The 26861-nt window shown below is 42.0% G+C and overlaps 1 protein-coding gene across 1 annotated transcript in view; it reads left to right on the top strand.

Moving 5' to 3' along the window:
* The first annotated feature begins 19752 nt into the window (after positions 1 to 19752).
* Top2a (DNA topoisomerase II alpha) overlaps positions 19753 to 26861 on the top strand; it is a 30072-nt gene continuing 22963 nt past the window's right edge. The window contains exons 1-7 of the mRNA XM_051176098.1: positions 19753 to 19899; positions 20874 to 21026; positions 21401 to 21491; positions 22219 to 22282; positions 24523 to 24668; positions 25467 to 25564; positions 25759 to 25971. Of these exons, the coding sequence (XP_051032055.1) occupies positions 19879 to 19899; positions 20874 to 21026; positions 21401 to 21491; positions 22219 to 22282; positions 24523 to 24668; positions 25467 to 25564; positions 25759 to 25971 (786 nt within the window). The 5' untranslated portion in view covers positions 19753 to 19878. The remainder of the gene's footprint in view (positions 19900 to 20873; positions 21027 to 21400; positions 21492 to 22218; positions 22283 to 24522; positions 24669 to 25466; positions 25565 to 25758; positions 25972 to 26861) is intronic.

The raw sequence follows: 26861 nt of genomic DNA, 5'->3' as shown, positions 1-26861 counted from the left end.
CAGCCACGGCTACACAAAGAAACCCTGTCTCTAAAAAACCAAAACTAGAAAAAGATTCATTGGTATTTACCTATTTATTTTGAGACGGGAGTCTCATTATGTAGCCTTTGCTGGCTTGAAAGTTACTGCATTGACCAGGCTAGCTTCAAACTCATAGAACCTGAGTGCCAGCTAGCATTGGAGGCATGTGCCCCCAAGTCCAGCTACTTTTTATTTTTAATTGTGGTGTGTGTGTGTGTGTGTGCAGATACCCACAAAGGCAGAGGCCAGAGGTGACAGATATCTTAGAGCTGGAGTTGTAGGTGTCGTAAGCCACCTGAGAATTGGTTCTGGGACCTGAACTGTAGTTCCCTGGAAGCTGAGCCATTCTTTCCAGGTCCCCACTTAACATTTAAATGGGTAATTTTCATCACTGAAGAAATGAAGAGAGAGAGAGTTAGGAAGGAAGAGAGAGAGAGAGAGAGACAGAGACAAGGGGGAGGGCAAAATACTTGGGCTCAGCCACAGAGAATGGTTAGAAAACCTGTAGTTTAGTGATTGGGAGTGTCCCAGTATGCATGAGGTTCAGGGTTCAGCCAGGTAGGATTGCTCATGCTGGTTATTCCCAGCACCTAGGATAGGCCAGCCCGGGCTACACAGTAAGACTCCGACCATCTGACCATCACCACCCTCGAGAAGAAAAAGAGGAGCCTGAAATGCAGGCAGAGTTAGGCTCAGGCCCTTATTGCTAGTCCGTCCACCTGACTGCTGCCTGCTGGCACTGGATGCTCCGTGATGAGCCTGCAGCCTCTGGGAAGCAAAACTCAAGCCTCTCTTCCTGCTGCCTCTCTGAACACAGAGCTTGCATAGCCTTATCAGTCCCTGCTTCCTGAGAGCTGGGAACGAACTCCACCAGGCACACAGGTGAGGAGACTCCTCCTCCACCTTTAAGCCCCTCCCACCCCGTTCTCTCACTGGCTTGTCGATCAGAGGCCTAATTAGCTGCCTTACTGGGACAATCCCAGACTTCTCTGCCGACCCAGAATACACTTCTTAAAGAACAGATGGGATTGGGGGTGGATCTCAACTCCAATAAAGACAGAATTCTGACTGGCAATAGTGGCGCACGCCTTTGGTCCCGGCATGCAGGAGGCAGAGCCAGGAGATTCTCTGTGAGTTTGAGTGAATGCCAGGGCAATATAGTGAGACCCTGTCTCAAAAATAAAAACAAAACAAAACAAAAAAATTCTGTTCTCTGGGAACACCTAATTTGATAAGCTTGCCCTAGGGGCCATCTTGTCTGATGGAGTGGACAAGATATATAATTATGAGAATTTGCCTTTAACTATCACTGACCATAAAAACTTAACGGAGGAGGCATTATTAGTGTCGTCTTTTTGTTTTGTTGAGATAGGGTCTCTCTGTGTAGCTCCTTTTGTCCTGGAACTCGCTCTGTAGACCAGGCTGGCCTTGAACTCATGAAGATACACCTGCCTCTGCCTCCTGAGCGCTGGGACCAAAGGCATGTGCCACCACCGCCCCGCTCAGTGTTGTCTTTTTTAAGACAGGAAAATCGAGGCATACATGGATTATGTAATTTACTCAAAGTCACATAGCAAGGAGAGGGACAAAGATGTGAACCTGAGCTGTTGTGCTCCAGTCTGCACAATTAACTCCTATAGTTCACTGCTGCCTCAATCAGCTGTCAGAAATATTCTACATGAGCATCAAGGGCAGAAAACGATGACACAGAGTTCAACCTGAGCATGGGGCTCAGGTAGAGGTGGCACTGGTGTGGCATTATGCTCTAGGCCTCCTTATAACTTTGCTTTCAAGCCCTCTCCTGACTTCCCTGGAGTTTACAGCATCTACACTACTCCCTTCATACCCACTGACATCTAAGTACTGACGTGGCAGCTCCATAGTTACCCCATATGTGGACCAAGCCTTAGTATATCAGGACAGCCTTCTTCCTGCCCACCAGGGCTCCATACTTGCAGAGTTAATCAGGAGAGCCAGGCTCTTCAGAGAGGCCTCACAATACAAAGAGAACTCTTGTCCAGCCATTCTCCAGAACCTAGGCTCTTCCCTCGGGATCCAGGCAGGGAAGGACGGGGGAAGAGGGCAGTTCATATGCACTTTGGATGGCTAGCATCCAGTTTCCTAATTCCAGACCAGCCAGCCAGCCGGCTTCGTGACCCCTTCCCTTTCCTCACTGAAGTTTTACCGTTTGTGCAGTGGGTTGGAAGAACACATTGCATTGTAAAGCCCTGTCCACCTCTGACAACCTCAGAATACTAAAATTCTGGAGTATGTGTTTGGTTTGGTTTTTTGAGACAGGATTTTTCTGTGTAGTCCTGGCTGTACTCTATACCAGGCTGCCCTAGAACTCAGATATTCACCCACTTTTACCACCACCTGGCCAAAGCACCCTTCTGACATGGCTCCCAACCCTCCAGAGTCTGCATTGTCTCCAGGCTAATAAGCACCGATGAAACCTTCCTCTCATTGGCTGAAGCCTATACACAACAGTGTTGGACTCTGTGAGAACTCTGTCACCACCCACAGAAATGACAAGGCTCATCATCCAAGGGCCTACAGGTAGCAGATGACCCAGCAAGGTCTGTGCATAATATATCAACTTCCTGTGCACACTCCTGCCTCTGTGCCAGCCCCGTCACCACAGGTTCAAGTCTCAGGTGAGGTGAGAGGGTGAGAAGAAACTGCAACCTAGAAGATTCTACACAGAGACTCTAGGCAGACAGAGAGGGTGGTAGTGTAGAGAAAGCACTTGCCTTGTCTTCCCTGATACCTGTTGTGTCAGGAGAAAGGTATCCACTTGCCAGAAATGTCAGAAGCCCAGAATCAGATTAGAAATCCTGCTCTTTCTCCTCCACACAACTAAAGGGCTTCCAGGCCCTGCCTCCTAACCTCCTAACTCTAGGGAACAAAGTGCTACCTACCCACCAAAGAATCCTACCAAGGAAACTTTGAGCCAAGAGAGAACCACAAAGGGGCTCCAAGCTTAGAGAGACTCCATGAGGACCTTTGGACTCAGCAAACCCCAGAAAGTAGGGTTGAGATGCAGAGAGACCCAACAACACCTGCCTATCCACACCCATAATTCTTTTCCCACAGCTGTGTACTTCTCTTTCCCACCAGCATCAGGAGTTTGTGCATGACCTTCTGCTTACTTCCAGACCTCTTCAATGGAGCCATCAGTCTGTGTCAAGAGCTACACATCCACCAAAGTGGTAAAAACTGTAAATACTGGCAGTACCAGGTTGTAGAGTAAAGGGTTTCTCATATTGCCAATAAAAGGACAAATGTGTACAACTACCTGGAATCAACCTATAATTCCACCCATATATGTCCATTCCCAAAACAAATGTGTGTGTTCTAAAAATGTAGTGTTCAAGTGTGTTCTTAAGGCACTGTTTCACATAATCCCTATTGGTACTAGAGGGGTGATTCAGGTTAAGAACACTGGCTGCTCTTCCCGAGGTCCTGGTCTCAGTTTCTAGGTCCCATATGGTAGCTCAAAACTGTTAGTAACTCCACTAGGAGATCCAACATCCTCTTCTGGTTTCCAGGGAGCCAGGCACACATGTGGCTCACAGACATGCATGTAGGCAAAATGCTCATACATTTAAAGCTTTAAAAATCACTAGTGAGTTGATGAGATACCTCAGCAGGTAGGGGCACATGCCATGCAATCTTGGCAACCTGAACTTGAACCCTAGAACCCACAGTGGAAGGAGAAAATGAACTCCCAAAATGTATCCTCGGACACCACAAACCTATGTACAGGCAAAACACTCATACATGTGAAATTAAATGTAAAAAAAAAATATTTATTTTCAGAGACAGGGTTTCTGCGTAGCTTTGTGGCCCAGGGCTGGTCTTGAACTCACAGAGATCCACCTGTCTCTGCCGTAAAATTTTTTTTACACTTTTAATGTTGATAAGAAAAAAATTACCTTCAAGAAGAATAATGAAGACAAACCTATGGAATGTGAGTAATAATTATTACTTATTTATCTGGTATATACACCCATCATGTGAGTATTTGCTGAGCTAAACATTTTTCATTTCTTCACTTCTCTGTATATATGCTATGTTGGATTGTGGTCAAAAGAATGACACATGGTGAACAATGCTTTGGGGAACTATGAGAGAGGCTCCGGTAAAAAAGGCAGAGGGCCTTTCACCTCAAGTGTGTTATGTTCTCTGGATTGTTCTTGGATGTGATTTCATGCCTCCTGGGACAAACATTTGCACTAAATTTACGAGACATGTTTGTTCTTGTTGAATGTCACAACATAACTATAGAACCCAGTCTGGTGAAAGGGTATACTGAGTGCTGTCCTCAGTACACCCTGAATCTGGACATGGCTCTCTGCCTTGCTTTCATGCTTTCCCAGATACAATCTATAGTACATGCCAGCCAATTATGCTAAGCTGGTCTGTCCTGAGAAAGTATTGGGAAAGGACTGCTCTGCTAACATTTAGTATGTGTTTATTGGCATTTATTTACATGTTTTTCTCATCATGTTTTTCTGAACTCAGCCTCCTTTGGATCGCTGCTGTCTTTGTTGCAGTCATGTGTAAATATACACGGAAACTAAAGACAAATTGTCTACAGAATTAGACTGTTATCTGCCCACTCTTTAAGGTCCTCAAATCCCAGGTCCCACAGACATAGATCTGCATAAATCAACAATGCTGTACTTTAATGTTTTGGTGTATATAGGGTATAGTATATATGTGTTTGTTTGTTTTATTTTTGCATATTTGTGTTTGTGATTCCAATTGTGTGCATCACACACACAGACACACACACAGACACAGACACTTGTGCACTTAACATTCGGCTAGGAAGGTGTGTGCTGCATGTGAGAGCAGAGGCGGACATCAGACGTCTTCTGCCATCACTCCCCATCCTATCTTTTAAGACAGGGTCTTTCAATGAACCCAGTGTTCACTGATGGCTAAACTGGCTGACCAGTGTAGTCTGGGGATCAGTTTGCCTGCCCCACCATCCACCCCACCTAAGGTTAGAGAAGCAGGTGACCACACCCAACTTTTACGTGGGTGCTGGAGTATCCTAACTTGCATCCTCATGCCTGTGCTTCAGATACTTCCCTCACTGAGCCATCTGCCCAAACCCTAAACTTCATTTTTAAAAAGGATGGGGGAGGCTAATGAGACAGCTCAACTGGTAAAAGGGGTTTGCTGCCAATCGTGAGGACCTGAGTTCGATACCTAAAACCCAAACCACCTGGGAAAATGAAGAAAACAGACTCCTGAAAGTTGTTCTCTGACATCCAACACACACACACACACACACACACACACACACACACACACGCACACACGCACACACACGCACACACACGCACACACACGCACACACACACACGCACACACCTAAATAAAGTGTTTTGGAAAATTAAATCTTCAAGGCAGGCTATCTCTGTGTAGTTCTGGAATTCAGTCTGTAGATCAGGCTAGCCTCAAACTCACAGAGATCTGTCTGCCTTTGCCTCCCAAGTGCAGAAATTAAAGGCGTGTGCCACCACCCAGCAGTAGTGCTGACTTTTAAGTCAGCCTGCCTGGGGTGTATTCCTGTCAACAAAGTCCAGATGTTAGCCTGTTCCTCAGCATCCTCATCCTTCATAGGAAGTGAATGTTGCAAAGGATGGCTATGATGATTAAGTTAAAATAATATAAAATGCTCAGAATGGTACCCAACACATAGTATTTGTCCAGTGAGGAGTATTAACCATGACTGGCAAGTGAGTTGAAAGCCAAATTACCTAAAGTGATTCCTGGATTTGCTATTAACTAGCTCTGAGATTTGGCAAAGTGTTATCTTCTCTCTGTCCTTAAATGCCCTTAGTGGTAACTGAGGGGTAACGTCAGCCCTGCCTGAGAGGACTGGACAAAGCTGCAGGGATTATGCTCACTTTACTCTATGGCAGGGTTAATGTCAGTACATTAGCCATTGTGATCACTAGTTACCATGGTAACCCTATAAACCCATGATATAGATAGAGTTCCAGGCAATTAAAAGATTGACCTAAGGTCATATTTAACTAAATGTGATTTAAAACTACTTGTGATACAACTTGGCCTTCAACACACACTGGCATATGTACACACATACACACACACACACACACACACACAGAGACATGTACACACATACATACACATGTGCACAGAGATTCTACAGCTTTAGGTTTTCCTCAAACCTAGCACCATCTCTTCCCATCACTGGGCAATACCACTAGTGCTAAGCCTCTGCCCCTCTAGCTGCAGTGGCCAACGTTCCTGTGTTCAAGGCTGATGTGTCTTTCCCAAGAGCCAGATGTAGAGCCAACCTGACAGTCTGGCATTCTCAGTCAGGGTGCTGGAGCTACAGCCCTGGAACTAAGATCTAACCCCAGCCGTGGGAAGACCCAGGGGCTTCCCCACTTCCCACTCCAGGAATCTCTTCTACTATGATCTTGTCCTTGGCCTAACAGAAGGAGGAATACTCTGAAAGATGACTTCCTGGTAGGGACTGGAGAGTTAAGGACTATGCGGTCCCAGAGACAAGGCTATAGGACCTTAACTCCTAATCACATAGCTCCCATCTTCACTCCTGAAGCCTGGCCTCACACCCTCAGCCTATCATGTTTCCAGAGGCTTGATACTTGGGGATAGCAAACCTTTAGGTAGTTTCAGTCAGATTCTTATCCTAGTCATGGTGGTGTAGGAGCATCAAAAGACAAAACAAAACAAAAAAACAGCCAAACAAACAAAAAAAATGGACCCTAGGCTATGGGAATCCAGTAGGTCAACAATGGAGATCTCTGTTCCCAGATTTGTAGGCACCAACTGAGAGATTTACTCAAAGATTTGATGATGGTATTGAGTAAAAGGACAGAAGAAGGGAAGAGAATATTAGCAAGGGAGAGGCTGAGGGGCACAGAGTTTAAATGGGCTGCAGAGATGACTCAGTAGGTAGGCATTATTGCTCTGAAGCGTGAGGACCTGAGTTCAAATCAACACCCAGTAAAAAGCAGAACATAACTGCTTATGCCTATAATCCCAATACTGAAGGGCAGAGAGAGCTCAATGGCAAGCCACCATAACCAAAATGATAAGCTTCCCATTCAGTGAGAGACTTCTGTCAAGTCAGAGAGTAATAAGGAAGACACCGCATGCCCTGTTCACCCTTCCATGTATGAACACACAGGTACATGTATATCATCTGCACACTCACGTGAATATACCACAAATGCAACACATGAAAAAAAAACAAAAAACAAACAAACAAAACCCACAGAATATCACAGAGAGATAAGAAGGCACAGAAAAATGGAGAGACATCTCAAAGGAAAAACTTGAAAAGATGGAAGACAGGATATGAAGACAAAGATCCCAATCAAAGCTCCTCCATTCATTCATTCATCAGAGGATGGAACGAGGTAATAACTATAGAACTGAGGCAGCTCTCAAAACCATACCTAGGGCTCCTCCCAACCATACCTTCTGAGGGCAACCAACCACGGGATAGGACTGTTGTACAATTGCCTTTAGCCTTATCTTAACTTTATATTTAACTTTATGTTATATTATTGACTGATGTTAATCTTGATACAAAAGTTTTCCTCATGTAACATTGTCTTGTGATGTCCTCCACAAAGTTGTGCAGTGATTACCTCCTGACTTGCACTCTGGATTTTAACCAAGTGTTAGGTTTTACCTTGGTCCCTTGAATGGACCCTGTTCTGAGGCACTCTTAATTGCTGCTTCCCTCATTGCCCTTTTGTCAGCTTTGAAGAAGTCACTGAGAAACTGATGCCCCCAAATCCCTGGAATATTCCTTTATGCTGTGTGCCCACGTCATACCATCACCAAGAGTCCTAGTACCTGTGCCAAAGCAAAGAGCCTTTACTGCAAGCTCCATCTTGTGCTCTCCATCCATCCTGACACAGCGGTTGAATCAGGGACAGCACTGAGCTCGGCTGTGCCAGGGTTTTTAAGGAGTAAAGGATGGGGGGGGGGGTGTTCCAGAGTCACACGGGGGTTGAACTCCTGACTGGGCAGGAGTGGGGCAACAGGAGTCTTGCCAAACAGGGATTGGTACTGGCGTTGCTGCAAGGAAATTGGCAACCTCTGTTCAAGTTAGGTAAGCTATCCTTAGTGTTCTGGAGCATCTAGTATTTGTCTCAATTCTGATTGGTCCCCCGATGGGTAGAGTTTGTTGTTTTTCCTGGTTATTGTAAAGGCGAGGCCTAGTCCCAGTATTGTTAGTCTGTAGCTTGTTGTGGCTGCACTGATGTTAAGTTAGACCTCCTCAGTGTCACTGTAATTGGTTTAATAAAAAGCTAAGTGGCCAATAGCTAGGCAGGAGGTATAGGAGGGATTACTGGACAGAGAAAGCTCTGGGAAGAGTGGCTAGCCAGAGAGGAAGCAGGGAGGGGTAAATGTAGATGAGGGAACAATTGTGTGGAAGACTGGATTTTTCAAAGATCTATTTGTTTATTGTACGCATATATGAGTGCTCCATCTGCATGTACACCAGCAGAGGGCATCAGATCTCATTACACATGGTTGTGAGCCACCATGTAGTGGCTGGGAATTGAACTCGACTTCTGGAAGAGGAAGGAGCCAGTGTTCTTAACCTCTGAGCCATCTCTCCAGCCCTGGAAGAATGTAGATTTAAAAATATGGCTTAATATAAGTTATAAGAGCTACTTAGAAACAAGCCTAAGCTGAGGCCAAGATTTCATAATTAATAACTCTGTGTCTTTTTCTTTTCTTTTCTTTTCTTTTTTTTTTTTTTTTGTGAGCTGGCAGCCCAAAAAGAAATATCTGTCTACAGAAAGCAATTCAAGTGACCTCCAAAAGGGAGGCTAATGAGCTAGGTACTATCAACTCATCCCAGCCTCCTCTTGCCACTCTGGACATTGTTTTCTGGAGACTCAGAACTAAAACAGCTGGGCAGAAGCCTTCTTTGCATCAATTCACTGAAGGTGGATTTTTCCTGTCCCTGCTTCCTGTTCCCAAATAACCAGCAGCCGCTTCCCAAATAACTGACTATGAGACTTAATATAAATTATAAATCCTCAGCCAATATCTCAGGCTTGTTACTAGCTACCTCTTACCCTTTAATTAACCCTGTGAGGGAAGATTAATAACTAAAAAATACGGGACTCATGGCAAGAAGGGAAAACCAGAAAGAAACAGGTGCTTCTGCCAATAGATATAGATAACTCTCTGACTGGAGAGTACATTCTCCCTGCCCCCCCCCCCATTATCTTAAGGACAAGGCCACTGAGCCCGCCAGTCCTAGAGAAAGAAAACCCCCTAACCTTGCAGGTTCGCCAAACAATCCCTCCTTGTAAAAACTTTGTACTCTGTGAAATCTCTGTAACCTTGGAAACCTTATGGGCTGAGACTAGCAGTCTCTTTCCCTTTAAAAACGCTTCTCAATTGTAAGCGGGCACCTTACTCTTCTGATAGAGTGAGGTCCCAGCCGGTTAGGTTCTTAGCAATAAAACCCTTTTGCTTTTGCAGTCACTTCCTTGGAGGGTGAGGAAACCCGGTAGGCACAACAACCCAAATTTCTTATCTACTCTGACACATGGTGGTACTGCCTTCCACTTCTCTACAACCATTTTACTAATCTAACACAAACAAAAAACTGTGCACCTCAGCACCACTGTGGCATTTCATTCATAATTCCTAGGCATTTAATTGTTGAGTGTAGATACTGCCAAAGGGAACTTCTCAGTGGAGTTGAGGGTGAATGGTCCTGAGTCACTTCCCTGGAATGTCCTTTACTCTCCTCCCAGGTATGTGGTCCTCCATCTCCCTTTGCCGAAGGCCACTCAAGGGCTGAGCGCAGTGGGAGACCTGGGGATTTCCAGGTCTACTCCAACAGAATACTTGGCTGGTATTCTCAGTAAAGGGGAAAAGGGCGGATACTCAGAGAAAGACAAAGAGAAAGTGACATCCAAATCTCCCACTCAATTAGCCCGCTACAGGGAAGAAATGCAGCTCTCTCTCCAGGAGGCTTCAGGACTCCTAACCTCATGAAGTCTAGGAGAAAACAGCCAGATGCTTTATTAGAGAAGTGCACATGCATATGCAAATACACTCTAAGACAATTTAGCTTGCATTTTAGAAGGCCAGCAGAGAGGACTCCTTAGAGACAGGAATGTTATAGTTTTTTAGGAGAAGGGTCTTGTAAACTCTATAGGGAAACCAGTCCTGAAAAGGAGGAGAAGGGAGCCCTGTGAGCAATTGGTCTTTTCTAGGTCATGCAGGGAACATTTTAACTGTGATTTTTCACTTAAAAAAAAAAAGAAAGAAAGAAAGAAAGAAAGAAAGAAAGAAAGAAAGAAGGAAGGAAAAAAACAAAAAACAGGGTTTCTCTATGTAACAGCCCTGGCTGTTCTGGAACTCGCTTTGTAGACCAGGCTGACCTTGAACTCATAGAGATCCACCTTTCTCTGCCTCCTTAGTGCTGAAATTAAAGGTGTGCACCATCACACATGGCTGGAGGAGCTCTCATTAGCACTGTTTTAGATAAGCAAGGTCCAGTGACTCAGTCGCATCTCTATAGGTGAGGTAGGTCTGGGCCTAAAGAATGGAACCCAGTTTGGGCCCCTGCAGAGTCAGGAGGCAAGGATAAGGATGGATGCCTCCGCTCCCCCATCACACTGTGCCTTGCATCTGAGTCCCAACTCTTGGCCTCCAAGAATTAACATCTAGCAGATACCTGGAATTCTCTTTGTGTGCAATGCCTTCAGTTCTGTCATTCACAGATGCTCTCTCGCCCTGAATAAACAGGTTCCAACCAAGGTCATACCAAGCCTCTCTTTCTTCCAGCTTTCTGTCTCTCTATAGCTGCCTTAAAAAAAAAAAAAAAAAAAAAAAAAACTAACACTAAAGGCAGCACACACCTTTTAGTCCCAGCACTAGGGAAGCAGAGATAGGCAGATCTCTGTGAGTTAGAGGCCAGCCTGGTTTGCAGATCAAGTTCCAGGACAGTCAGGGCTACTCTTCCAGGGGACCCTGGTTCAATTCCCAGCACGCAAGTGGCAGTTCACAACTGTCTGTAGTTCCAGTTCCAAGGGATCCAATATCCTCACAACATAACAACAAAACCCACTAATGCACATAAAATACGAATAAATAAGTCATTAAAGGAGGCCCAAAACACTGAGAGAGTCAGAGATAGGCCCAAGCCCAAGGGAGCTTCAGAGAGAGGCACAGGCTGCCAGGAGCAGGAAGTGACACCCCACCCCACCCCCTCACCCTCCCCAACCCCTAACCCCCTCACCCCACCCTCACCTCTGGGAGCAGAAATGGTTTCTAGCAGTTGGGCTTCTAGCAGTTACTTCAAGGGCTACCAATAAGAAGTTCCTCTGGGAGAGAACACCTGTGTCCCAGCCAGCATCCACTGACATTTCTTGGTAAGAGATACCCTGCTGCTGCCGCGACCACCAGAATCTCAGCCCCACATCTACCTAGAGGAACGATTGATTACCAGAAGCCCTGAGCCTGCCTCCACCAGGAGGAGCAATTTGTAAGATGGAAATTTTTCAGTTGCCCTAGGTCCCAGAATAGCTTGAGAGCATGCACTCCTGACCAGGAAGAACCCCCCGGGGATGGGCTTCCAAACATTTTCTAGAAACACAGATGCAGGTGCCAGATAAGAAGCATGAGCCCGGCCAATAATTGGCCACCTGGGCCCAACCAATCAGGAGCTTTCTAGTCCCTAACCCCAGACCCCCTCCCTTGCTTACGGTTTTTGTCTTTATAAGCTCATGTAAAATTGGGCTCTGGGCTCCCTCTCTCTCTCTTTGCGTGGTACGAGTTGAGCCCCAGCCCTCTGGAATAAAATGTCGGCTGTTTTACATCAAGTGCCAATTTCCGTGGTTTGTGGAACAGTCTTTGCATCCTGGGATTCAAGTGGGTGTCTCCCCAGTGCGGGAATCGAACATAGTCAGCAGAGCTGTGGTCCCACCTGCACTTCCAGGTGCAAACATCTGAGCCTGGGACCTGCTTCCACCTTGAGGAGCAATCACAGGAGCCACAGCCCCCAACTACATCAATTGGAGGAAAAGGGACACCCTGCAGCACAGGCTTCACATATACTGATTGAAGGAAGAGATGGTTAGACAACAAGGTAAAAGTACACTCAACAACATAAAGATCAACAAAGCACTACCCAGAAACTAGTGGTGCTACAACAGCAAGCCCTGAACGTCTCAATGCAAATGAAGCAGAAGGAAACCAGCTTAAAAATGACTTTATGAAGATGTTTGAGACCCTTAAAGAAGAAATGAAAAATTCTCTTAAAGAACTGGAGGAAAAGACAAAGAATTGGAAGAAATCAATAAATCCAAGAAAACCAAAGGAAGAAAAAAAAAAAAAAAAAAAAAGAAAGAAAACCAAAAAAAAAAAAAAAAAAAAACAAGTCCAAGACTTGAAAATTGAAATAGAGGCAATAAAGAAAACACAAAATGAGGGAATTCTGGAAATGGGAAAATTGAGCAAACAATCAAGAAACACAAATGCAAGCATAAACAAAAAAATACAAGAGATGGAAGAGAGAACCTCAGGTGTTGAAGATATGATAGAGGAAAACATTAAACACAACAAATGCTTAACACAAAATATCCAGGAAATCTGGGACACCATGAAAAGATCTAACCTGAGAATAATAGGGATAGAAGAAGGAGAAGTCCAACTCAAAGACACATAAAATATATTTGACAATCAAATGGTCCTAAGAAACAAGTGGGTGTAGCTATCCTAACATCTGACAAAACAAACTTCAAGCCAAAATCAACCAAAAGAGATAAAGAAGGTCATTTCACATTCATCACAGGAAAAATCCAGAAATAGGAAATCTCACTTCTGAACATCTATGCTCCAAATACAGAGGCTCCCACATTTGTAAACAAAATAATACTAAAGCTTAAATCATACATCAAGCTCCACACACTAATTATGGGAGACTTCAACACCTGACTCTTCACCATTGGACAGGTCTGCCAGAAGGAAACTTAATAGAGAAATAAGGGAACTAACAGATGGTTTGACTCAAATGGACGTAACAAACATTTATAGAACATTCCACACAAACACAAAACAATATACCTTCTTCTCAGCACCTCATGGAACCTTCTCAAAAACTGACCACATATTTGGTAATGAAGCAAACCTGAACAGATAAAAAAAATTGGAATAACCCCATAACCCCATGTATCTTATCAGATCACCATGGCTTAAAGTTAGAATTCAACAACAACATTAATTTTAGAAAACCTACAAACACATGAAAATTGAACAATACTCACCACTGGGTCAAGGAAGAAATAAAGAAAATAAAGACTTCCTAAAATTCAACGAAAATGACTGTACAACCTATCCAAGCTTATGGGACACAATGAATGCAGTGCTAAGAGGAAAGTTCATAGCACTAAAATGCCCACATAAAGAAGCTGAAAAAAATCCCACACTAATAAATTAACAGAACAACTGAAAGCTCTAGAAGAAAAAGAAGCAAAGTCACCCAGGAGGAATAGACAGCTAGAAATAATCAATTTGAGGGCTGAACTCAATAGAAATAGTAAGAAAGAAAACAATACCAAAAAAAAAAAAAAAAAAAATCAATGAGACAAAGAGTTGGTTCTTCAGCAAAATCAGCAAGATAGACAACATTTATACAAACTAACCAAAGGCAGAGAGAGAATATCTGAATTAACAAAATCAGAAATGAAAAGGGAGGCATAACAACAGACACATAGGAAAACCAGAGAATCATCAGGACATATTTCAAAAACCTATTCTCTGAAAAATTGGAAAATTTAAAGGAAATGGACAACTTTCTGGATAAGCACCACATACGAAATTAAATCAAGACCAGATAAAAAAATTAAATACATAACCCCTCAACAATCATCAAAAGGCTCCCCCCCCCAAAAAAAAAAAGCCCAGGACCAGATGGTTTCAGCACAGAATTCTACCAGAATTTCAAAGAAGAGCTAATACCAATACTTCTCAAATCGTTCCACACAATACAAACAGAAGGAATATTGCCAAACTTTTTATGAGGCTACAGTTACCCCTAATACCCAAACCACACAGACATAACTAAAAAAGAGAATTACAGACCAATCTTCCTCATGAACATTATATGCAAAAATAGTCAATAAAATACTGGCAAACCAAATCCAAGTACACATCAGAAGCATCACCCACCATGATCAAGTAGGCTTCATCCCAGAGATGCAGGGATGGTTCAACATATGAAAATCTGTCAATGTAATCTAATCTGTCATATAAACAAACTGAAAGAAAAGAAGAAAAACCACATAGTCATCTCATTAAATGCTGAAAAAGCCTTCAACAAAATCCAACATCCCTTCATGATAAAGGTTTTGGAGAGATCAAGGATACCATTCTAAGGTTAAGGACCATCCTTAAAACATAATAAAGGCAATATACAGCAAGCCAGCAGCCAACATCAAACTAAATGGAGAAAAACTCAAAACAATTCCACTAAAATGAGGAACAAGACAAGGCTATCCACTCTCTCCATATCTAGTCAATATAGTACTTGTAGTCCTAGCTAGAGCAATAAGACAACAAAAGGAGATCAAGGGAATACAAATTGGAAAGGAAGAAGGTAAAATTTCACTATTTGTGTGTGATATGATAGTATATATAAGTTACCTCAAAAATTCTACCAGGGAACTCCTACAGCTGATAAATACTTTCAGTAATGTAGTAGGATACAAGATTAATGCAAAAAATTAGTAGCTCGCCTATACACAAGTGACAAACAGTCAAGAAATCAGAGAAACATTACTCTTCACAATAGCCACAAACAACATACAACATCCTGGGGTAACTCTAACCAAACAAATGAAAGACTTGCATAACAAGAACTTTAAGTCTTTGAAGAATGAAATTGAAGAGGATATCAGAAAATGGAACGATCTCCCATGCTTATTGATGGGTAGGATTAACATAGTAAAAAATGGCAATCCTACCAAAAGTAATCTACATATTCAATGCATTACCCATCAAAATCTCAGCACAATTCATCACAAACCTCAAAAGAACAATACTAAATTTCATATGGATGAACAAAAAACCCAGGATAGCGAAATAACCCTGTATAATAAAGGAACATTCAGGGACATCACCATCCCTGACTTCAAGCTCTATTATTGAGACACAGTAGTAAAAACAGCTTGGTATTGGCATAAAAACAGATAAGTGGACCAATGGAATAGAATTGAAGACCCTGCTATTAACCCACATATTTACAAACACCTGATTTTTTACAAAGAAGCTAAAAATATAAAATGGAAAAAGAAAGCATCTTTAACAAATGGTGCTAATATAACTGGATGTTGCATGTAGAAGACTACAGATAGATCCATATCTATTACTATGCACAAAACTCAAGTCCAAATAGATCAAAGACCTCAACATAAATCCATCTACACTGAACCATATAGTAGAGAAAGTGGGAAGTACATTTGAATGCATAGGCACAGGAGACCACTTCCTAAATAGAACGTCAGTAGCACAGACTCTGAAAGCAACAATGAATAAATGGGACCTCCTGAAACTGAGAAGCTTCTTAAAGCAAACGACATGGTCAACAAGACAAAATGGCAGCCTACAAAATAGGAAAAAGTCTTCATCAACCCCCACATCTGACAGAGGGCTGATCTTCAAAATATACAAAGAACTCAAGAAATTAGATACCAAACTACCAAATAGTCCAATTTAAAAAATGGGATACAGACCAGAGAATTCTTAACAGAAGAATCTCAAATGGCCAAAAAACACTTAAGGAAATGCTCAACATCCTCAGTCATCAGGGAAATGCAAATCAAAACCACTCTGAGATACCATTTTATACTGCTCAGAATGGCTGAAATAGAAAATATTAATGACAGCTTATTCTGGAGAAGATGTTGAGTAAGAAGAAAAATCCTCCATTGCTGGTGGGAGTGCAAACTTGTATAGCCACTGTGGAAATCAGTATGGTAATTTCTCAGAAAACTAGGAGTCAATCTACCTCAAGACACTGCAATACCACTTTTGGGCATACCCAAAGGAGGCACACTCACGTCACAAGAACATTTGCTCAACTATGTTCATAGCAGCATTATTTGTAATAGCCAGAAATTGGAAACAACCTAGATGCCTCTCAACTGAAGAATAGATAAAAGAAAATATGGTACATGTACACAATGGAGTACTACTCAGCAGAAACAAACAATGGCGTCTTTAAATTTGCAAGCAAATGGACAGAACTAGAAAAAAAAAATCCTGAATGTGGTAACCCAGATCTAGAAAGACAAACACAGTATGTACTCAGAAAGAAAACAAAGTATAACTAGCCTACAGTTCACAATCCCAGAGAAGCTAGATTTCTTTTCCAGAAACAGATGGAAGCAGATGCAGAGATCTATAACTAACCACTGGACTGACCTCCCAGAGTACAACTGAAGTCAGGGAGGAACGACAAAATGGACAAAAGATTCAAGACCATGATGAGAAAACCCAGAGAATCAGCTGACCAGAGCTAGTAAGAAACCACTGACTCCACACTGTCAACTGGGGGACTGGACTGGCATAGGACTGAACTAGGACCCTGAATATAGGTGCCAGTGGTGGGGTTTGAGTAGTATATGAAACCACTGGCAGTGGGACTAAGATCTAACTATAATGCATAGACTGACTTTGTGGAGCCCATTCACTCTTGCTTGACCTAGACATGGGGTGGGGGGTTGCCTTGGTCCTGCCTCAATTAGGTGATAGGACAGACTTAGTTGACATCCTAGGGGAGGTTTTACCCTCTCTGAGGAGTGGATGGGAGGGATTGGGGGAAGGAGGAGAGAACAGGAGGGGAGGAGGGAGGGGGAACAGGGATTGGAATGTAAAACATAAATTAAATAAAATAAATGGAAAAAATATAAGTCACTACAAATGTTTAAAAAGAGCTAGGTGGTAGCAGCACACACCTTTAATCCCAGCACTCAGGAAGCTGGGGCAGGCAGATCTCTGTGAATTTGAGGCCAGCCTGGTCTACATAGCAAGTTTCAGGATAGCCAGGGCTGCTACACAAAAGAAACCCTGCCTCAAAAAAAAAAAAAAAAAAAAAAAAAAAAAAGATGTTTAAGAAGTAGACAAGACAGAGTCATGAACAAACTGAACTTCAGAGAAGACTCTAGAGCTGAGTTCCAGAAATCAGGGCTGGAGCTGATTGGTTAACTCCTGCTACAGTGTGTATCTCCAGGTGAAGCTTTATAGACTCCAAGCTGATCAACTCAAGGATGGAGGACAGATGTGGAAAAGGCTGAAATCCCATCCTTGGGAAGCATACCCAGCCAGTTTCTGTGCTGGGGAGAAGGCAGCAAGGCTGGCTTCTCACCGTCAAGGAAAAACGCAGACAGTGACCCCCTCACTCTGGAGCCCACAGCCTAATCAGTCTTTGGACTGGGTAGAAGTCATAACTACTACATCCCTAAGTGGCCCTAAGTGGTGAAGTCACCCTTCTTCATCAATGCACAGTGACCAGTGGCCAGAATTAGATTGAAGACACTGAGAACAATGGCTTTCCCATTGCCCTAGCCTCTGCTCTTTCTGTCACATCACATTTCTTCATTGTCCCTCTCTTTCCCTTTGCCAGCGGGGTAGTCATTGGGCATGTAGGGTTATTTAACAGTCTCAAGCTTCTTTTGGAGGGGAAAAATACTTAAGTATCAATTCCTTGATGATGATAGCCTACTATTTTTAAATTTATTTTTACTTTCATTTATTTATTATTTTGTTTTGTTTTTCTTTTTTTGGGTTTGTTTAATTTTGTTTTGTTTTTTGAGACAGGGTTTGTCTGTGTAGCTTTGGAGCCTGTCCTGGACCTTGTTTTGTCAACCAGGATGGCCTCAAACTCACAGAGATCTACCTGCCTCTGATGTGATAAAAGGCATGCTCCATCACTGCCCAACTATTGTTTTGTTTCTTCAGGCAGGGTTTCTCTTTGTGGCCCTGGCTATCCTGGAACTTGCTCTGTAGACCAGGCTGGCCTCAAATTCAGAGATCCAACTGCCTCTGCCTACCGAGTGCTGGGATTACACACACAACCAGCTTGTTATTATTTCTGGGTCTTTTGTTTTTTTGCACAGGAAAATGAAGACACTTTCTCCATCAAGGTGACACAACCAACAAGCTGTGTTTAAAATGGAAACAAACAAGCAGCAAATGGAAGGAACTGTTTCAGACAGAATTAGTCGTTATCCAAATTACTCTGCTATGTTTGTCTAGCATCTTGTAACATGTGAATGGAATGGAAAATACATATGCAGTCAAAATTTATTCGCCAAGGTGGTGGTGCATTCCTGAGGTCCTTGTACTTGGCAGAGGCAGGAGGATTGCCAGAATTTCAAGGCCAGCCTGGTCTACGCAGCAAGTTTCAGACTAGCCAGGAGTACCCAGAAAGATCTCAATTAAAAAACAAAATAGTATTAATTTATACATGACTGTAATAAAAAATTCGACCTAGTACTTTCATGTCTTTTTTTTTTTTTTTTTTTTTTATTTAATTAACGGTGGTGGCAGTTAGGGTTTCAACTATGGAACTCATGGTAATCTGTCTGCCTCAGCCTCCTAAGTGGTGAGGTTACAAGCATGAGCCACCAAGTCCAACCTCCCACGTCAAATGCTCCGGACTGCACAGGACTTGGAGGGGGGGCAGAAAGAATGGCACTTGTGGGTTCTATCACTGGCTGACTGAGAGGTTCGGGTCTCATGACGGCCCCTCACCCCCCTGAAGAAGGAATCTTCTATCAGTCATGATCCTACCGTCTTCCACAAGGGGATGTTAACGCTCCTGGAGATTATTATGCATGGCATCTCTACCCTCACAGCGGAAGGACTTTCTTTTCATTGAAAATAAATTGGGCCGGCAGGTGGGGCACACGCTGTGAGTTCGAGGCCAGCCTAGTCTAGAGCGAGTTCCAGGACAGCCAGGGCTGTGAACACTGAGTAACCCTGTCTCGAACAGCACCCTCCCCTCCCCAAAAATAAATAGGAGAGGGGAGGTGGACTGCTACTAGAACCTTAACCCAGTAGTCCCCAGCCTAATGCTGCGACCCTTTAATATAGCTTCTTATGTGTGGTGATCTCCCAACCATAAAACTATTGCGTTGCTACTTCGTAATTGTAATTTTGGTACTGTTATGAATCGTAACGTAAATATCTGATATGCTACCCACAGATTGAGAACTGCAGCCTTAACCAAACTGACCCAGAGCTCGTGCTGTTTTCTCGAGGGAAAAAAAAAAAAAATCCCATTCCTCTCGCTGCCTACATAAGGATTAAGGGAGAATTTCTGTAATTTTAACGAATCTGAGATAAAGAATGAACATCCGTTTCTACATCATTTTATTCAGGCGGAGAGCTGAGGAAAGCTTTGCGCTTGCAAAACGCCTTTTCTCTTCAGAGTTTCCGGAGCACATGGGCCTTTTTTATTGGTCAGATTTCCTGTACGTCTCTGCTACAGGAATAGACTATTGGTCTATCGTGAAGATTCTCCCGCCTCCCTTACCTAATTGGTTCATTCGAACAGGCCGCTGGTATGAATAAAAGACCGTCTCCGATTGGTTGCTCTAAACAGAGCTAATAAGAGCGACTCGGTGATTGGTTCCTCTGGTTTGGGCGGGCTCGGAGAAGGTTCAAATGAAACTAGGGAAGCCATCCTAACCGACGTGCGTCTGTGGAGGAGCGCTCTGGTCGCGGGTCGCCTCGCGTTTGCCACTGATTTAGTCGCTTTCGGGATTCACGAGCCCCTTCAGGACCGTCACCATGGAGTTGTCGCCGCTGCAGGTACAGCTCGCGGATGGGCCCGGGCGGTAGAGCCTTTACGTGGCCTCTGCACCCCTGGCAGGCGGTGAGGGTTGAGGCTCCTGGCCTGAGGGCTGGCTGGCATCGCGTCAGCCCCATCTCCTAGGCCCTGGGGGGGGGGCGTGGACAGGGTGAAGTTCCTTACCAAATGATATCGTCCAAACCGACTTCTTGAGTATCGTTGGTTTTTATTGTTTGTAGGGGCAGGGGCCACTCGTACTGCGATGGCTCCGTATTCTAATGGCTCTGGTTTCTTGTCTGCCCTCGTGTTGATTTGAATGACTCTCGTCGCGAAAGGTGCAGAGTATGACAGTTATCCTTGAGGAGCTGACCGATCTAGTGGCCCCAAAACCGTCCTGCTGCAGGGTGTGAATGTGGCTAAGGGTTTGCATTGCCAGCATCCCAACAGCTTCAGCAAAATAACACCTTGTGTTACCTATCTGCCCGAGACTTACGTGGGCACTCATTAAGTATTTGCCCATTTGATGAAAGAAATTGAGGGTAGCTTATTTATGACATGAAAATAGTGTTTAAAGGCAGATATTTCAATATATCTGGTATATCAAGTATACCAGACCTAGTGGGACATACCAGCTGCTCCGCAGACTGAAGCAGAAGGATGGCTTAAGCTAGTTAGCTGGGACCCTGTGTTAAAGACAACAACAGGGAAAAACAAATGGAAAAGGTCTGGGAATTTTCCTCAGCAGTCAGAACATTTGCCTGGCATGTACAGGGCCATGGGTTCCATCCCCAGTACCACACACATACCCCTTAGAACCTAGTTACAAATATTTTAATGGAATTGTTTGTTCAAAGCTATGTAAACTCTACCAGTACCTACAAACAGATGACAAATTGTCATTGAGTTTATCATTATTGTAGATATTTAGTTATTGTTTTTGATCACGTTATAGTTAAAAATCAGTTTTCTTTTTCTCCCCCTAATGACTAACTAGCCTGTAAATGAAAATATGCAAATTAACAAAAAGAAAAATGAAGATGCCAAGAAAAGACTATCTGTTGAAAGAATCTATCAGAAGAAAACACAATTGGAACATATATTGCTCCGCCCAGATACCTACATTGGCTCTGTGGAATTGGTTACCCAGGTAAAACCAAGCTGTTGTTAAGTGACATGTTCTTTTCAGGCTAATGTTTTGTACTTCACTTACTGAGTGTCACTGGAACTGACCTATTATTCGTGCATGTACAGAAACACACACATAGATTTCAACCTTTATTGAAGACTTTACTCTTGGGTGTGTTGCTACATGCCTTTAATCTCAGCACTCAGGAAGCAGCAGCAGGTGGATCTCTTGAGTTTGAGGCCAGCCTGGTCTGTGTAGCCAGTTTTTGGCTATCCAGTGCTACATAGTAAGATACCTATCTTAAAAAGAAAAAGAAAAGAAAGACTAGACTATTAATGACAAAACAATAAATACATAAATAAAAATAACTCTTTGCTTTTTTTTTTTTTTTAAAGCAAATGTGGGTTTACGATGAAGATGTTGGCATTAACTATAGAGAAGTAACTTTTGTTCCTGGTTTGTATAAAATCTTTGATGAGATTCTAGGTAAGTAAATATTTGTATATAAAGATCTACTAGTCAAGTTCTTAAGTATCATTCATACTAAACCCTCTGTACACATAGCTCCTCTTATTTTAATTAGTTGTCAAAAGTGACATGTATGCCTGCTGGATGTGGCAGCTCATGGCTTTAAAGTAGAGGTGAGCAGATCTCTGAGTTTGAGATGAACTGGTCTATATAATGTGTTCTATGACAACTAGACCCTGCCTCAAAAAAAAAAAAAGAAGCAGTCTTACAAAGTCCAGAAAAAATTGCTATAATAGGGCTGAAGAGATAGCTTAATGCTTAAGAGCACTGACTGCTCTTCCAGAGGACCCAGGTTCAGTTCCCAGCACCCACATTGCAGCTCGCAACTGCCTGTAACTATAAAGATCTGATACCCTCACACAGACATACATGCAGTCAAAACAACAATGCAGGTTAAATAACAATGAATAATTTTTTTAAATCGCTATAGTAAAAGAGCAGGGTGGTAATTCTAGCACTGGGGAGGTAGATGCAGTAAAATCAAAAGTTCAAGGCTATTAACTACATAGCAAGTTCAAAGTCAGCATGAAATACCTGTGGTTCTGTCTCAAGAAAAATTGCTGTAAACTAACACCTTGTTAATGTTAATCCTTTGTTACTTGTGAATTTATTTTTCTATATTGTAGAGCTGATGTGTTTTAAAGTACTTTAATGTCTTCTAAGAGTGTATTTCATTTTCTTACAGTTAATGCTGCAGACAACAAACAAAGGGACCCAAAAATGTCTTGTATTAGAGTCACAATTGATCCGTAAGTGTTAGCCTTTTGTTTGCTAAGGCTCATATTATTTGTTGTATTTGCTTTAAGATAGCCTTTTTTTTTTTTTTATTAAGGTTCCTGCTAGGAATAGTGGCTTATTATACCCTAGTCCTAGTACTTTGGGTATTCAGAGGTAGAGTTTAAGAGTAACCTGGCCTACAAAGTGAGTTCCAGGTGCTACACAGAGAAATACTGTCTCGAGAAAATAAAATAAGGTTTGCAAAAGTACAGAAAGACAGGTTTCTAAAATGAACAGCCTATGGGTACCCAACATTAAAACTAACAATTATCAGTAGTTTTGTTTTGTGTTGGTTTTTGTTTGTAGACAGGGTCTCACTGTGTAGCTCTGGCTAAGATGGAACTTGCTATATAACTTCAGTGTGCTGGCCAAACTCAAAGATCTATCTGCTTCTGCCTCCCAAGTGCTGGGATTAAAGGTGAGCAGCACTATACTGATAGTCCAACAGTTTTCCAGCTGGGCCTTGTGGTATAGGCCTGTAATTCTAGCTCTTTTGGAGGCTGAGGCATATACTGAGACCATGTCCCAAAATAAAAGTTTTAAATTAAAAAAAGAGCTGAGAACAGCTTGGTGGTAGCACATGTACAGTCTATGGTTTGAGCCCCAGTATACAGAAAAACAAAACAAAAAACTTGCCAGATGATAGCATACACCCTTCATCCTAGCATCCAGAGGAAGAGTCAGATAGATCTGTAAGTTCTGAGCCAATTAGAATTTCATGGTGACTCACTGTCTCAAAACAAAAACAATGTCTGTATTTACTCTGAACCATTACGGAATAATTTATAAACGTGATGCTTAATCCCTAAATAGTATAGTAGTTCAGCTAGCATTTGCAATAATTGGTCATTTTGTTTCTTTGATGATGCTATTGTAACAGCAAACCAGCAGGTGGTAGTAGAGAATAATTTGGGTTTACATTTCTGTTTTTAAATGCTCATGTTTCCTTGTTTGGTGGCCAGGATGCTGGTTTCACATTTTTATTAGCCTGATCAGTGGTGACATGAACTGCTCTTAAAGCTCTTGTGGGTTGTATGTAAATGATGACTACATACTTGATTGTACTTAAATACTTGATAACAATCTTTTAAAGATGTTGAGCTAGTTTTAACTGATCTTTTTTTTTTAACAGGTAATATTAAACAAGTATTATTTTTATCATTTGTGTCCCATTTTAGCTCTCATGTATGTATGTATGTATGTATGTATTTCTGAGAATTAACCCAAAATAACTAAGATAAAAGTCCTAGTAACTGAGCTGGAGAGATGAATTAGCAGTTTAGAGAACTTGACACTCTTGCACAGGACCTGATTTTGGTTGCCAGTATGTGGACACTTGCACTCATGTGCAAATAAGCATACATGCACATATACATAATTTAAAATAAGAATCTTTTTTGACTTGTTTGAGTGACTTTAACATTTTGTAAACAGGCAGGGCAGCTTGTTTATTGTCAGTAATGTTTTTCCTTTCTAATGTTTTTCAGTGTGTTTTATTGGGTGGGAAAACTAAAATATACTGATGATCCTCTTGGAAGTGGTATCATTATTTCCTGATTTTTGTCCTTTTAATTGAGTACAATTCATTTTCTTTTGTTTATCCTATGTAACGAGTATGGGTTTTCTGCCTGCGGCCTGGTCTTGTCCTGCCGCTGCGCCAGCCCCAATTAACACACAGACTCTGTATTTGATATTATACTGTTGGCCAGTTACTACTTTCTTATCGGCTAGCTCTGTCTTAAGTGTTAACCCATTTGTGTTAATCTATGTATTTCCATGTGGTCTTCTTACCCGGAGCCAGCTGCTGCATACTGCTCTCTCCAGACTCTCCATCTTGGCTCCTCCTTCCTACTTCCTATTTCCTCCTTGTCTCATAGTCCCTCCTATCTTCCTTTCCTATTGGCCAACAGTGCTTTATTCATTAACCAGTATGAAAAACATATACAGAATGACATCTCCCATCAATCCTAATATTTTTAAATTTCATATTTTTTTCAGCATTATCAGTGTCTACCCAGGTGTTGGAAAAGGTTTCTGTTTCCTACCCCTGGATGCTATTTCAGGAACATTAGGAACTATATACATGGTGGAAAAGGGTATACATGTAGAAAGTCAGAATGAAATTGAAACTTGTAGATGTATGTATTTTATTTTCAGATGTTAAGCACAGTTTAAAGTTTGTTGTATAATAAAATTTTCTATCTTTTCTTAGAGAAAATAATTTAATTAGTATATGGAATAATGGAAAAGGAATTCCTGTTGTTGAACACAAAGTTGAGAAAATGTATGTCCCAGCTCTCATATTTGGACAGCTCTTAACCTCTAGTAACTATGATGATGATGAAAAGAAAGTAACAGGTAGAGTATCAATAGAAAATAATGTTTGTTGCTGAAAAAAAAAACATTTCTTTTAAATATCTGTCTGTGGTGTGAGGATTAAAAATATGGCATCAGGGGACTGAAGAGATGGTACAGTGATTAAGAGAATTGGCTACTCTTGCATAAGACCCAGGTTCAGTTGTGAGCATGTACATCTTGTAACTACAGTTCCAGGGGATCTGATGCTCTCTTCTAACATCTGTGGTTCCAAGCATGCATATGGTGCAATGGCAGGCATACATGTAGGGAAAGCAGTCAAACACATGAAATGTAATAAAAGTTTTAGAGTTCGAGGCCAGCCTGGTCTACTGGATGAGTTCCAGGACAGCAAGGGCTACATAGAAAAACCCTGTCTCAAAACCAAAGGGAGAGAGAGATGGGAGGAAATTGATTAGTAGATAAAATAAGCCATATTTAATAGTTTTGCAGCAATTAGGAAAGCTGGGGCACTTGGAATAATGGCTTTACGGTTAAGAGTTTACTGGTCTTCAAAGGACCTGGGATCAATTCCCACACCCAGATGGTAGTTCACAACTATGTGTGATTCCAGTGCTAGGCAATCAGACACCCTTTTCTGGGCTCTGTTGGTATTTCATGCACATGCAGGCAAAACCCCCATATAAGAAGAAATAAAAGCTCAAAGCTAAAGAAAGCAGAGTTACAGATTGCCTGGCATGGCCAAGGCTGGGTTCTATTCTAGTACTCATAAAGTAAATAAAACATAAGAAAAGAATCTTAATTGGATAATTAAGTAGTGTTATATATTTGCTTGATCAGGTGGTCGAAATGGCTATGGAGCCAAGCTGTGTAACATATTCAGTACCAAATTTACTGTGGAAACAGCCAGTAGAGAATACAAGAAAATGTTCAAACAGGTAAGTAAATCTGTATCTTGTAACATGTCTTTAAACTGTAATACAGTTATTTATAATGACATTAATGTTTTGGCTAAATTTAACAATTTTAAGCTACATAAAATTATTTTCCAGAACTTATACACTTAAATTATTTGCTTCTAGTTTGTGAAATTAATTGACTTTTTCATCTTTCCTGTTCTTTACTGCCATAGACATGGATGGATAACATGGGGAGAGCTGGTGACATGGAACTCAAGCCCTTTAATGGAGAAGATTATACGTGTATTACCTTCCAGCCTGATTTATCTAAGTTTAAGATGCAGAGCCTGGACAAAGATATTGTTGCACTGATGGTTAGAAGGGCATATGATATTGCTGGTTCCACTAAAGATGTCAAAGTTTTCCTTAATGGAAATAAGCTGCCAGTGAGTATTTTTCTGTAATAAGGTGGCAAAGGAATTTGTGATCATTGTCAAGTGCACAGTTTGTTTTCCACCCACTATTTTTTACAACTTTTCAGATAAGTTCCTGATAAAAGACTTGACTAGCATGATTTTATTTATTACTTAACATTTATTTTTTGTTTTTTGAGACCAGATTTCTCTGTGTAGCCCTGGTATTTCAGAACTAGCTCTATAAGCCAGGCTGGCCTTGAATTCACAGAAATCCACTTGCCTCTGCCTCCCAAGCATTGGGAGTAAAGGAAGTGCTGCCACACTCATCCATCCCTGGCAAATCATCCCATTTTAAACTCAGTAAAGGAAACTTTTTGTTTTTGAGACAAGATCTCATTGTATAGACTTGGCTGGCCTAAAATTTTACTATATAGACCAGGCTGGCCTTGTACTCACAGAGATGTTCCTGCCTCTGCCTCCTAAGTGCTAAAATTAAAGGCATGTGCCACCACACTTTTTTTTTGTTTTTTGAGACAGGTTTTCTCTGTCTAGCCCTGGCCGTCCTGGAACTCACTCTGTAACCAGGCTGGCCTCAAACTCACAGAGATCTCCCTGCCTCTGCTGCCCAAGTACTAGGATTAAAGACAAGAGCCACCATACCTGGTTTGAATTTTTTTTTTAAACCCCAAAAGGTGGCCCAAGAGGTAAAGGTATTATTGGCCAGGCAAGCCTGACAACCTGCTTTCCATTCTCTGGAACCCATATTGATAGGAGTTAACTGACTCCTGAAAGTTCTTCATACCAAAGTCCTACATACCATGGCATGTCCATACCCTATTCTTTCCCTACTTTGCCCCTTTCTCATATACACATAAGCTAAAGTTTTAAAATAAAGTTTCAGTCCTCACAGTCTAACATTA

Source organism: Phodopus roborovskii, unplaced genomic scaffold (genome assembly GCF_943737965.1).
Source record: "Phodopus roborovskii unplaced genomic scaffold, PHOROB, whole genome shotgun sequence".
NCBI classification, from domain to species: Eukaryota; Metazoa; Chordata; class Mammalia; order Rodentia; family Cricetidae; genus Phodopus; species Phodopus roborovskii.
This window is presented reverse-complemented; position numbering and strand designations above follow the sequence as displayed.